We start from the raw sequence: 13,439 nt of genomic DNA, 5'->3' as shown, positions 1-13,439 counted from the left end.
CGTTCGCCCTTTTAATTAAAATCAAAACGCTTTTTTTCACTTTTTTCAATCAAATTAATTAATTAAATTTAAAAAAGTGTTTAAAATTTATTAAAACGCCAGTGAGTACGGATAAAGCACCGCCTGTAGTGCAAGTCGGCAACGGGCAAGGACAGTCGGAACGATGAACGGAATCTGGGAGTGGAGTTGAAAGAAGTCCGTGATCTCTCTGAAAGCCAATTTTTTTAGTTTTTGTCTTTCAGTTGTGTTTTTCTTTCGAATCGGTGCCACGGCCTGAGAGAGATTCTGTGCGGGATTTTCTTAGAGTGTGGATATATTTGGTTTTCTTTTCTTTCTTTATTTTTTTTTTGGTTAATCCGGAACAAGTTGTTTATATTTTGAACGGCATTAAAAAAAACAACAACAAACATATACAAGGTTTTTTTTTCCGCCTTAAAGCAATAAATCCCAGTAAAAACATCTCCATACCAGTATTGGATATATTGAAAAGTTTCTCTTGTTCGTGACGTCTGATTAATGACACTTTTCGACTCCCGAGATGAAAACTTGAACCTTTTCTGTCACGTTTTGAACAAAAAGGGCGATAATAGAACACCAGATTAAAGTAACAAAGTGCCATAAAATTGTTAAATATAATTGAAATGTCGTTAAGTGCAAGTGCTGAAAACGTTTCGGCCGATACTCAGGTAAGAAGACCCTCGCATACTGCATATTATATCTGCATGTCTATCGCATAATAACGCCATTGAAATATAAAATAATAATGTAATTTCTTAATTATAATGACATTCAGCTGATTTAAAATGGTAAAAAAAAAAGTTTAAGGGTATTGAAAAACTAATATGTATGATATGTTTCATCCCATTGAAGTTATATCTAGCAGTCTATAGCTGTAGTATCTAGTCCTCTACTGTCACTCACTTTTCTTATTTATTTTATTTTAAAGGTACAAATAGGGCCTTAAGCCATCTAAGATGTAGATGTATTAGTCGGGGTGTAATACACTGAGTCCTTTAAGAGCTATAGTATCCACCGTTCTCTGCTTAAAGCACACCAGTGAGTCTATTTCATCAAGGAACTTCATTAATAGGCCTGGTTTCAGTGGTTGAATCTTTTCTATGGTCATATTGTACAACCCAAAGCACTTCTTCTTGCAGGCAAGTGTAGCACCGCATTTGTTAGTAGGTGGGTCCTCTGCCTCCTTGAAGAATCTCCATGTGCCGCCTCGGATTATTCAAATCTTCTTTAAACATCCATTTAGATCGCAGTGTCCTGTTAAGAATCCTGCTAGGGTTCACAGTTTATTCCTGTTTCCTTTGACACTGTAACTTCTTTCCGTCTGTAATTTGTTTGGAGATTCTCGGATTGCCCAATGAGTGAATTCCATTGTTTCTTCAGTTTTTGTCCTTCTGTCTGAGGTACTCGTTGATAGCGAGGGTTCCTATGCCACCGAAGGGTTCGGGTCCTATCAGCAGTGTAGCAGACCATTTCTCGTTGCCTTTTATTCCCTTGTGTCCTGGGTCTCAGCAGAGGCTGACCTTGTTCTGCGTACCTACTATGTTCAGTTTGGTTTTGCAGTTTAGCACCATCCTTGAACTAATTTTGAGTTTAGAACTTTGATGGCTGCTTGGCTATCTGACATATGTTCTTGTTTTTGTACCCTTTGGTCAAGCTGAATTAAGTACATCTCTCGATTGCGTGAACCTCAGCTTGGAAGGTGTTTTTGGTCCCAGGACAGAAAACTCCTGCCTGTACTTTCTTGTGTTCTAGATCCATCTGCGTACCAATGGATGGTGCCGTTCTTATAGGAGGTGTTTCCCTCTCGTTCCCATTCTTTTTTTGGTACTTAGGTTTATTTGGAAGTTTTGATTGGATTCAAACATCTGTTCATGTCGTCTCTTGGAGCCATGATGCTTCATTATTTTGTTGCTGTCTCTCCATTTTAGTTTTATTCCTGTTGGAGGTTTCTCTTTAATGATTCTAATAATGATTTTTTATGCTGTCCTCATTATCATGTGGTGTAGGAGGATTAATCCCAATTTTTTTTTCCATACAAGCTGTGGGACATGTTCTCATTGCTCCCGTTAAGCCACCTAACATGCACTTACATTAATGGACAAACAAAAGTATACTCTTAAATTTTAATGTATTCATATTTTGCATACTGAAATAGGTTTAGTTGTAAAAATAAGACATTTAAAAAAAAAGTTTAGTACCTGATTGTAAAAAAAAAGAGTACAGGGCAAAAAAATAAAAATGTAAAAGCTCTGTTGTCCTCTTTCGTACCGATTATTTTCACCAATGGCACAAATCACCTTTATCAAACACCTTTGCATTTCTTGGAAATGATTTCTGATAAAATCCTGCGGAATTCTTGCCCATTCATCAAAAACAGCCGTTTCTGATTCTTCTAGGATGTTTAGGGTTTTGCCATCATATTCGTCGCTTAAGTTGGTCGCAAATGTGTATGATTGGGTTCAAATCTGAACTTAGAACTGGCCGCACCAAGCATTCAGGTAAGTCATCCACAATATGTGCTCTATGGGGCCTGGCATTATCCTGCATTAGCAAGAATCCTTCACCAATGTGGGGGGCAAATGGCACTACATATTCTTTTATTATGTTTTGTGTTGTGTGTCCTTTGTGAAGTTAGAGATTTTTCACGAGCAAGAACCAATTCGGCGCAGGTTTACAAGGAAACGCCACCCCAGAACATCAATGACCCACTGTGGAATGCCTCCTGAACATACAGCATGGGTCGTACCTTTCTCATGAATTTCAATTAATTAAGGATTTTAGTTTAGATAATAAAAGTCATTGTCACGAGCGGGATTCGAACCCACGAAGTGCTGCTCTAACCACTTGAGCTATCGTGACCTCGATCCACTCGGATACTAACTTCCCATCTCAACCCCACCTTTTGAATTTTCCCTCCTTTTTGTCATTTTTCAAATGTGTAATCTATTTGATTCTCGGCGACAAATGAAATGGCCACGGAGAGCTTTAGTGAAGGTATACTTCATTTTAACTTATTCAATTCACTAGTTGTGGTCCGCTTGACCAATTAATATATTTCAATTAAGGTTTTTAGTTAAGATAAACAATCAGTGTCACGAGTGGGGTTCGAACAGTCAGTGTCTGAGTGGATCGAGGTCACGATAGCTCAAGTGGTAGAGCAGCGGCGTGTCTAGCCGAAGATCGTGGGTTCGAATCCCGCTCGTGACACTGATTTTTTATCTCAACTAAAAACCTTAATTAATTGAAATATATTAATTGGTCAAGCGGACCACGAAAACTAGTGAATTTCTCATGAATGTCTCCATATGAAAGTTTATCCATCTGAAGATTTGAGACCAACTCTCACCTCATCTGTGAAGAGAATTCATCCCCAATCTTTCAATATTCCCTTGTGAATTGAAGCCTGGCTATTTTCTGAACTGTGATAAGAAGAGGTCCACGAGTCGGGTGCCGGGTCCTGAGCTCTTACAATCCTGGAGGAAGTTAAAACATTTCGGACTTGTCTTATCAAATTTCTTGAATCATGTCCCGTAATGTTGCAGTTTCATAGAGCCTGAATCTAAATTCTCTCTGTTCTGTAGACCTAGGTCGAACCTGTCCTGGCCTTCCACTTGTGAAAGTATAAAGGTATAAAGCACCATAGAACCCTTCCTATTATAGAGTAATTTACTCTTGGTGACTTTGTGCTGGCTTTATCCTCTATTAATGTTATCACCCTGACACTCATACTCACTCAAATACCTGACTAGACGCATTGAAAAAGGTTTAAGAATAACAGTAATATTAAATGAAATCAGCAAAGGATCTTTGCGTGCAGCAGAATTAAAGGGCATATGCTACTTTTTGTATGGAATAAATCAGTAGAAAATTAAATAAATGAAGTAAATAAAACATTATTTACTGCTTATTTTGACTACGAAAGCTCTTATTTATCTGTAACTAATCTAGAAGGATAATGGAATTTATTTTAAATTAAATAAATTGAGTGGTGTGTTAAATTTTTCCGTCAGTATATATTAAAAATAAATTTAGTTTTACAAACAGAAATAATAATAGCCATAATAATAAAACATATAGTAAAATATACAAAACAATAGTGACAATAATATATTCTTTCAAATATTTATTACTTATAATTGAATGATAGAACCACATTATGAAAGAAAAGCAGAACGAGAAAAAAAAGGTAAAAGGAAATGGGGAAAAGAGAGAAAAAGAAAATTCATGCTGTTTTTAAAAACTCACCAGACCTGAAACAAGCCAGCGAGAAAAGAGAACTTACTTCACTTGGAAGCACATTCCACGGTCTTGACCCTGCAATTCTGAAGGATAAGGCTTAAATTTTAGATCAGTTTTGAAGGTTTGGGATATGACAGGTTGTTGAAGATGTTAATATACCAATGGAAAAATTTAACGCACATTCAATTAGTTTAATTTAAAATAAATTCCATTATCTTTCTACATTAATAATTAGGAGCTTTCATAGTCAAAATAAACAGTAAATTGGATACGGAATGTGGGGAAAAAGTTGATATGTATTGAGGACATTTATTTCATTTTATTTTAAATATCTGCATTAAAATGAAAAAAAAGTTTATAAGTGCTTAGAATGTTAATGTTGCTAAAGATGTTAATACATGAAGAAATATGATCTCTTGATTTAAGATCATTACGATATCTAATGCACGAATGATAAGCAATTTGAAGGCGATGAGCAGATTCTAAGAAAAGATTAATACATATTATTATATAACTATAATATATAATAGTACATATTGCAAGTTTGGGAATGCACAGTTGAAAATTGATTACCCTTTATTGTGTACCAGCATTTCTAATGGTCATGTATTTTTGTCCTTTATTTTCTTGAAACAGATGTTTTTCCTAATTGACGCAATTTGTATAATTGGCATTCATTAAACTTAATATAGCAAAGGCTTTGAAGGCAGGGACGGTACTAGTCTACTTTGGATAAAACTGTAGTAAACAAAACTGGTTATAAAAAAAATAATAATAATAAAAAATAAATTAATTAATTAATTAAAAAAAAAAAAAAAAATGGATTCGGTCTCATCCTTTGTAATTCAGGCTTTATAGGAATGAAATTCCTAAGGAATAGGAATGAATTTAAAATCCAATTCTGTTGTTGAATATAAATTCACTAGTTTCGTGTTCTGCTTGAGCAATTAATATCTTACAATTAATTAAGGTTTTTTAGTTGAGATAAAAAAGTCAGTGTCATGAGCGGGATTCGAACCCACGATCTTCGGCTAGATATGCCGCTGCTCTACCACTGTGAGTGGATCGAGGTCACGATAGCTCAAGTGGTAGAGCAGCAGCGTATGTAGCCGAAGATCGTGGACTTTTTTATCTCAACTAAAAAAACCTTAATTAATTGTTGAATATAAAATTTAACTTATCCTCACGGTTGTAAAATTATCTACTTATCTGAAAGTTCTTTTAATATACGGCCATTAAACAACATTCAAATTCCAAGTTCAAAGTTAACAATTACCATAATCATCCTTTTTGAAATAGTTTTAAGCCTTTAAATTCACCTCACATTTCATTATATTTCAGTTATTAAATTATTTTTTTAATACGTTTGTTTATAGAGCTGTGATAGTGGTAATATGTGTCTTGAGCTGGCCTTAGAGGGTGAAAGGCTGTGCAAGGCAGGTGAATGTAGGGCTGGAGTCGCCTTTTTCCAAGCCGCTATCCAGGCTGGCACAGATGATCTGAGGACACTAAGTGCGATATACAGCCAGCTTGGAAACGCTTACTTTTATCTCGGAGATTATGTTAAAGCTATGCAGTTCCACAAGCATGACCTCACGCTGGCAAGGTATGCTCATTTTTAATTTAACACAATTTTCATTTCACATACAAATTTATGTTTTCAAGGACAATGGGTGATAAACTCGGAGAGGCAAAGTCCAGCGGTAACCTTGGCAACACGCTTAAAGTTATGGGGAAATTCGATGAGGCGATGATATGTTGCAAAAGGCATTTAGAAATTTCAAGAGAACTGAACGATAAGGTTTGCCTACTTAAAAACTGATTTTTTTACATTTTTTTTTACTTATCTTGCATTGTTATCAGTTAAGCGAAGGCCGAGCTTTGTACAACTTAGGTAATGTTTATCACGCCAAAGGCAAGCATATAGGACGGGTTGGACAACAAGATCCTGGAGAGTTTCCTGAAGATGTTAAAGAATGCTTACAACAAGCAGTTTTTTACTATGAGTGTGTATAACAATTATTATTAAAATATAATTTTATTATAGTGTATTTCTTAAAATTAAACTAAAAAATTATAAATTTTCAGAGAAAACCTAAAACTCATGAGAGAAATAAACGATACAGCTGCACAGGGAAGGGCTTGTGGTAATTTAGGAAATACCTATTATCTTTTGGGAGATTTTCAGCAAGCCATACAGTACCACCAAGAGGTAAGTTTTACGAAGCATTAGTACATTGATATACTAATTTATGTAATATTACAGCGACTGAAAATAGCAAGGGAGTTTGGAGACAAAGCAGCTGAGAGAAGGGCATACAGCAATCTGGGTAATTCGCACATTTTTCTCGGGGAATTTGAAAAAGCTGCAGAACATTACAAGTTAGTATTTTTTTCTAACTCTACATGATCGTTAAGAGTACTTACTTGGCTTGTGTTTCAAATAAACTTTGTATCATAATAAAACTGAATCTAGTTAGACAGTTTGTGATGTTATGGCTAGTTAAGTTTTGTGTTTAAAATGTTAAATTTATCAACCACTTTTTTAATCGTGAATAATCTGGATATTGGTATGTTCAAGTGGATGTAAAACAAATTCAATTGTTATCTACTGAGCCTTAAACTTACTTTAAGGTCACCATCAGGGTAAAACAATCTTAAAGATGTTTACAAATTGACATAATTAAGTTTTTAATAAATGGCTTCAAATTTCTTTGAACATAGACTCAAGACACTGCCAAGGAACACTAATTAGGTTTTTCAAAATGTTTCTTTGAGGTTAATATATTTAAAATGTTTAAGGCATACTTTGGTCCTTGCTCAAGAATTGAACGATAAAGCGATTGAGGCTCAGGCGTGTTACAGTTTAGGTAACACTTATACACTTCTGAGGGATTACCCAACAGCCATCGACTACCATTTGCGACACCTGCAGATCGCTCAGAACCTGTTAGACAGGGTTGGAGAAGGTTTGTGTTCATTTATAAGAAAATTGTTTGAAGTATTTGAACAACCAATCAATTTTGAGCTTTGTGTAAAATAAAAATTAACAGGAAGAGCATGCTGGAGTTTGGGAAATGCCCATTCCGCTATGGGAAACCACGAAAAGGCCCTCCATTTCGCCCAGAAACATCTTGAAATTTCAAAAGAAGTAAGTTTTTTTAAAATTTGTTTTTAATTGATGTTCAACCTTGTCGACTAATAAATAAAACCCAAAGGTAGGGGATAATGTCGGTCAGGCGACTGCTCAGGTCAACATATCCGACTTGAGAAAAGTTCTTGGACTTCCTGAAGGCGATCTTTCACCGGATAGTCTCAAATTGGTTAACAAGTTCGGCAGCCAGCCGTCACCGGGGATCAGGCGTTACAGGGTGAGAAGGGAGAGCATGAACCATCTAGATATCATTAAGGTTTGAGAGCATGTATTTTCTATTTTGTTCTTCAGTTATTAATTATTTTTTGATTTTGTGATATTACCAACAAGTTTTCACCATTGTGAAAAAATAGTGAAGGTTATTTTTTTCAATTTCTATTCAGCTTTTGTTGAAAAATAAATAATGGAATGGGCAAGTAGTTTTTTTTTTTAATTGTAAAATATAAAAGGTATATTAATTTATTTACTAGATACACAATTTCATCCATTTTTTTATATTACACTTTGTTAATTTTTATATTATTATGCACGATTTTTGCATGCTGTCAACATTTGATAAATTTCGTAATAATCTGTATTTTATGAGTTGATCACCAAAGGCTTAATTAGTTGCAATTAGTTTAATAAAATTTGAAAATAATGTTGAGAGTAGTTTTTGTTAAATCTATAATATTCTTAACAAAAGAATATTACAAAGACATTTTCCTTATTAATAATTTTTTGTGGTTTTGTTAGCAAAAGGAAGTGTTAAATACTGACAGATTTGTTAGCTTTTTTAGATTTATTAGTTTGCACCGAAAGTAGCAGTTTTTTAAAAATTTCCGATGTGTTTATTAACTTTACAATTAATTAAGGTTTTTAGTTGAGATGAAAAAAAGTTAATGGCACGAGAGGGATTCGAACCCACGACCTTCGGCTAGATACGCCGCTGCTCTACCACCTGAGCTATCGTGACCTCGATCCACTCGGACATCAACCCCACCTTATGAGTTTTCCCTCCTTTTGCCATAAGGTGGGGTTGAGATGGGGAGTTGATGTCCGAGTGGATCGAGGTCACGATAGCTCAGGTGGTAGAACAGCGGCATATCTAGCCGAAGGTCGTGGGTTCGAATCCCTTCGTGCCATTAACTTTTTTTCATCTCAACTAAAAACCTTAATTAATTGTAAAGTATTAATTGGTCAAGCAGACCACGAAATTAGTGAATTTAGTGTTTATTAACTTTTTTCACCGTATATTTCAGCTTACGCCAGATGCAAAAGCAAGAAACAACGCAGAAGCGTCTCTCCAACACACGCCTTTACCTATACAGCACACGGATCAGGTAAACTGTTGTTAAAATTTCATTCACTCTTAATTTATAACACAGATTTGAACCAACGTTGTATTTTTTCAGAACGAGGATGAAGATTCTTTCTTTGATCTTCTATCACGATTTCAATCCGAACGGATGGACGACCAAAGGTGTTCGCTGACAGTCAGGTCAGAAAACAAAGAAAATCATAGTTCAAATACACCAACAAATTTCAGCAATGGTAAATACATTTAAAAATTGTATTAAATTATTATTTTTCCCCCCCAGTTAAAAGTGTTTGAAAATATCATAAGGTGATGGAAATTCTTGTAATATTGTAAATAAGACCATAAATTTCATTCGATTAACTAAAATGAGAAACTACATTTTTGTCGTATTTGCCCTTAGAAGCGCAAGATGAACTGCTCGACTTAATTGTCGGTATGCAGAGCAAGAGGATGGACGAACAGAGAGTGGAGCTGCCACATCTTCCTGGGCTCTGCCCGCCGGGCACTGCCCTCGCAGGTCCGGACGACGGCTTCATTGAAATGCTGATGAGGAGCCAAGGCGAGAGGCTGGAAGACCAGCGCAGCACTTTACCAGGTCTTTCATTTTAACCTTTTATATATAATATGGCTTTAAATTGTGAAATATTGTCTGCAAGGTGAACCTGAAGTTCATCTTTGTCATATTTCGAATTATTTACAATATTACTTTTAAATTAGGGGTAGTCCAAGAACAATAGTAGAATATTTTTAAGTTCTAATTAACTAAGTTGGGCTCTGCCTTGGGAAACCAAATGTCTAAGCATGAGTAGGCTGTTAAGGAAACAAAGTTGTTTATATTCAAACTTCACTGACTTTTTTGGGGACATAGTTAGGTATTGCCCTTTGTTTAGCGTAACGATCTTTTATCTCATCACTTTTCCCCCTTTATTTGCTGCATGTTATGTCATTTTTACCAAGTGGGTCGGTTTTGTCAATGTTTTTAGATGTTTTCAAATTGTGTTCAAGGTCTTCAATGCTGTTTTAATTCCATTGTCATAAAGGAGGACTTACAGAATTTCCAGGAGATAAAGTACAGGAGGGCTAAATGACTAAGTACCCACCCGTTGGGTGTTGGAGTCAAGCTTATATTTTTCATACAATAATCAATTAAAAAGCCATGGGCTCTGCCGGGATTCGAACCTGGAACTGCTATGGCAAATACAAGTGCCCTAACCTGGCTACCATAGTCCCCTTTATCACGTCATTATAAGCTTAAATTGTTTTAATTGTGGATTTTTTAGGTTATGATTTTTTTCTCATTTTAGGGCCTACTGTTCCAGATGAAGACTTCTTTTCACTGATCATGCGCCTACAATCAGGTCGAATGGAGGACCAGAGAGCGACAGTGCCACCCCAGTTGAAATAAACCCCACTCGCCCTTCCTCATTCTTTAAACCTCATTGTCTAAGATCTCGGTTAAAAAACAGGATCTTGTCCAAAGGAGTTCAGGGTCAATAATTTCTTGTTAAAAGAGATGATTTCTTTTTCATTTTCAATTTGAAATCTCCGTTCTTTCCTTGTCCATTTTAAAATGTTCGGTATTTTAAGCTGTTTCAAGGAAAACTATTCGTCTTCCTATAAATGTGATAGGATATCTCAATCTGGACTTTGAAAGAAAAGAGTACATTGAAATTGTTTACCCCACCAGTGAAATTATATTGTATTTAAAATAAATAACATTTGGCATTTATTTTACTAATTTTTTGTGTTGCTTTTAGTTTATAGTTATTATTTATGTATCTTCTACACTTGTAAATAACAAAAAATAATGAATTTGACAAAAATATTAAAGAAACTAAAGTTACTTTTGAATTAAGGCTGCCTAAATTGGGCAGCAAAGGGAGAATAGTACAATGAATTTGAGGAGTAATCTTTTGTTAATAATTTTTATTTTATTTACTGTCTTAATTATAATTTTAACAACCATTTTGCATAAAGTTTCTACTAACCATTTTTCTTTCAGCTATGTTTGTAGATCTTGTTTAAACACATGCAGTGTCTTAATCTCCGCTTAATCTGTTACCACGTTTTATTTAATTATAGTAACTTCAGTTTAATTTAAACAATGTATTTTTATTAATCAATCTTTTTGCTATAAGTTGTAAACTATTAATGAACTTTAAACAGCTTTATTTCAAAATTACTTCTGTTCATGAACCCAAAGGGGGAAGGGAGTTAATGAGGAAAAAAAACAGAAAATGTTAGAAATTCGATAATTAGTTTTATTCCTCTAATCTGTATTTCTTAGAACTAGTATGTACAGAACTATTTACCATTCAAAAAAATATTTGAAAGGTTTATTTTTATAGGTATCGAATAACAAAGTTTATTAAGGAACGACAAGTTTGTAGTAGATTAAAAACCATTATATTTTCTGTATAGATGGAATTTTATGAGGAAAGTAATCATTAGCTAGAATATATGACATTTAGATATTTATTTATTTATAATTAGATATTTTGTTTTAGAGATCAGAAGAAAATTGTTAAAAGTTTATTCTGTACCTCATAGTATTTTTTTTTTCAAAAAAATCTATTTTTATTTATTTTTGCCTAGTATTTAGAAAAAATAATATTCCTTGGCTATAACTTTTTAACCAATCACAATATTTTATTTTATACTGTGACTCATATTTTCTTATTTTTTAAACATTTTTTTTTGTACTGATAAAAAAATCTAAAAATAACAAATAAATTCCGTTATTTATGGGACCTCATATTAGGGCATAGAAACAGTAATTCTTGTGCCAAAGTCATGACCTCGATTTTTATCTCTCTTATGAGGAATAATATTTCTTCTACGGGAAATAATCAACCACTGATTCTGGGAGGAAAAATGTCTACCAAAATTTCTTAAGACAAAAAAATGCACAAAACTTGCTGTGTTACTATTATTTAAAAAAATATAATATATTTAAATGTTAGTTGGTGACTGAACAGACATTGCAAATCATGCGGGTCGTTAGTAATAATTCATAATCTCTTCTTGAATATTGTAAACTAAATTTAGATGAAATACTTAAATAGTTGGCTGTTAATAAATAAACATGCGAGATGAAAATATGCATTAAAAAAAAAATTAAAGTTCAATAGCCTGACCTGTGTGTTCACTATAGTATTAAATCATAGTATCTGTACCAAAGAATATCCATTTATATGGCTACTGCAAAATGTTATATATATATATATATATATGTTAGTTGAAACAATTGAGTTTATATCTATATCATATAGAAAATCGTGACAGATATGTGACATTTATTATTGAAAATTAGCTTTACTAAAAAGTTTGCATTTATTATGTGAAATATAATCTTAACCTTTAATATCTTTACTGTTTTATTGCTCCTACATCCCAAAACACATAATGAGTAGATTACAATTTTTTTTGTGCGATAAATCCAGAAAAATCAAGGACCTGGATGTCTTACCATCAGCAGAGAGGCGCCGTAACCCCACAGTGTGTCATTTAAATACCTAGGAGTACAATACTTCTCTGAAAATTGCCTGGATAATTGCCTCGTCAGAGCTAGACTTGTTCAAACAATTTGTGATACCAAGAAGGCTCTACTGTGGTTGTAGATGTGCCATGTATCACTAAGCTGCTTAGGCTGGATGGGGTCATTCGGAGGTCGGTCAAGGAGTCATTTAATCTTTTTCAAGCTAACCCGAGCAGTTTCATGAACGCCTAGCGGTAAAGGTGGAGGAGTCGTTACATGCGGTGCCTGTGGTGAATCTGCAGGCAGGCTTGGTCCTGGATTCAGCCATGGATGAGAGATTGTATGAAGGAAAGGTCAAAGTGATCAGTCCATGAGAGGACATTAATTTAATTTTTTTAAGAGAGTATTTCACCTACAAGGTTATATGAACCTTTTTGGGTGCTGATGCCTCGTGCAAAAAGCACATTGGTATTTCGGATTCGAACCCAGGACCTTTACCTTACAATATTGAGTGCCGAGTCAATGCCTTAACTCCAGAATATGCATTGAGATACAGTTATCAGCGTGTTATTTTCAAGAGAGGATTAGGCAACCTAAGCTGTGAGATGAGAGATGATTAAATTGCAGGTCTATATTAATTTTTAAATTTGTCATCATCACAGAGGAACCAGAAAATAAATTTTTGGATTGAAGAATTTTTTTTTTTTAAATAGATCTGGTAAATAAATAACAGAGTGAAATTCTATTAATCATTAGTAATATTATGAATTAAAAATGATTAAAGCTGATAATTCCATGATTAAAATTATGGAAATTATTAATTTATAATAGATCTTTAAATATTACAAAACTAATGACTGCTGATCTATACACCTCACTCCAAATTTGAATTAATTAAATGTAATTAATTTAATTCTGGGAAAAATATTAATCCAATACTAACTTTAAAAATTTTTTTATTTTAAACAAACTCTCTTTTCTTTATACTATTGCTAGTCTCTCTGTACCTCAGGGCCTCATCAATTGTGGATAAAATAACAAATAATAATAATAAACACAAATACACTCGATAGTTATTTGGGTAATTGGGGTATAAACCTGTTCATTCACGCTAATAAATTACATTTGCACACCAGACTTCGTTCACATTACACCAGCGTACTCGATATTCTTCAAATTGGGACTGCCCCTCCATTCACGCTAATAAATTACATGCACACACTACAAAACATTCACCCAACCTCAGGCTG

The 13,439-nt window shown here is 34.0% G+C and overlaps 1 protein-coding gene and 1 non-coding gene across 4 annotated transcripts; both read left to right on the top strand.

Moving 5' to 3' along the window:
• The first annotated feature begins 78 nt into the window (after positions 1–78).
• Positions 79–11,027, top strand: LOC106663971 (G-protein-signaling modulator 2). 3 transcript variants are annotated; one of them, XM_014389250.2, is made up of 13 exons: positions 79–686; positions 5,634–5,863; positions 5,923–6,058; positions 6,121–6,263; positions 6,346–6,469; positions 6,524–6,639; positions 7,060–7,226; positions 7,311–7,408; positions 7,476–7,667; positions 8,653–8,733; positions 8,806–8,944; positions 9,112–9,306; positions 10,031–11,027. In XM_014389250.2, the coding sequence occupies exons 1-13, from the start codon at positions 642–644 to the stop codon at positions 10,114–10,116; spliced, it is 1,752 nt and encodes a 583-aa protein (XP_014244736.1). In that variant the 5' UTR covers positions 79–641; the 3' UTR covers positions 10,117–11,027. The 3 variants fall into 3 exon arrangements, with proteins under 3 accessions (XP_014244736.1, XP_014244746.1, XP_014244725.1); XM_014389260.2 differs by having other exon boundaries at positions 81–686; positions 7,476–7,628; positions 10,016–11,027; XM_014389239.2 differs by having other exon boundaries at positions 82–686; positions 10,016–11,027.
• Trnad-guc lies at positions 3,153–3,225 on the top strand. Its single transcript has one exon. It is a non-coding gene; the product is annotated as a tRNA-Asp (tRNA).
• Positions 11,028–13,439: the final 2,412 nt, after the last annotated feature.

Source organism: Cimex lectularius, unplaced genomic scaffold, assembly GCF_000648675.2.
Source record: "Cimex lectularius strain Harlan isolate CLEC.00 unplaced genomic scaffold, Clec_2.1 scaffold22, whole genome shotgun sequence".
Taxonomy (NCBI): domain Eukaryota; kingdom Metazoa; phylum Arthropoda; class Insecta; order Hemiptera; family Cimicidae; genus Cimex; species Cimex lectularius.
The sequence above is the reverse complement of the archived record's forward strand: the minus strand, read 5'-3'. Positions and strand labels throughout refer to the sequence as shown.

What these genes read in the sequence shown, in the direction of transcription:
- LOC106663971 (XM_014389239.2), top strand. Translation starts at nt 642, where the DNA reads ATGTCGTTAAGTGCAAGTGCTGAAAACGTTTCGGCCGATACTCAG. An exon ending in AAAGCTGCAGAACATTACAA is followed by an intron (nt 6,640 to 7,059) that starts GTTAGTATTTTT and finishes AAAATGTTTAAG; the next exon opens with GCATACTTTGGTCCTTGCTC. An exon ending in CTATACAGCACACGGATCAG is followed by an intron (nt 8,734 to 8,805) that starts GTAAACTGTTGT and finishes GTATTTTTTCAG; the next exon opens with AACGAGGATGAAGATTCTTT.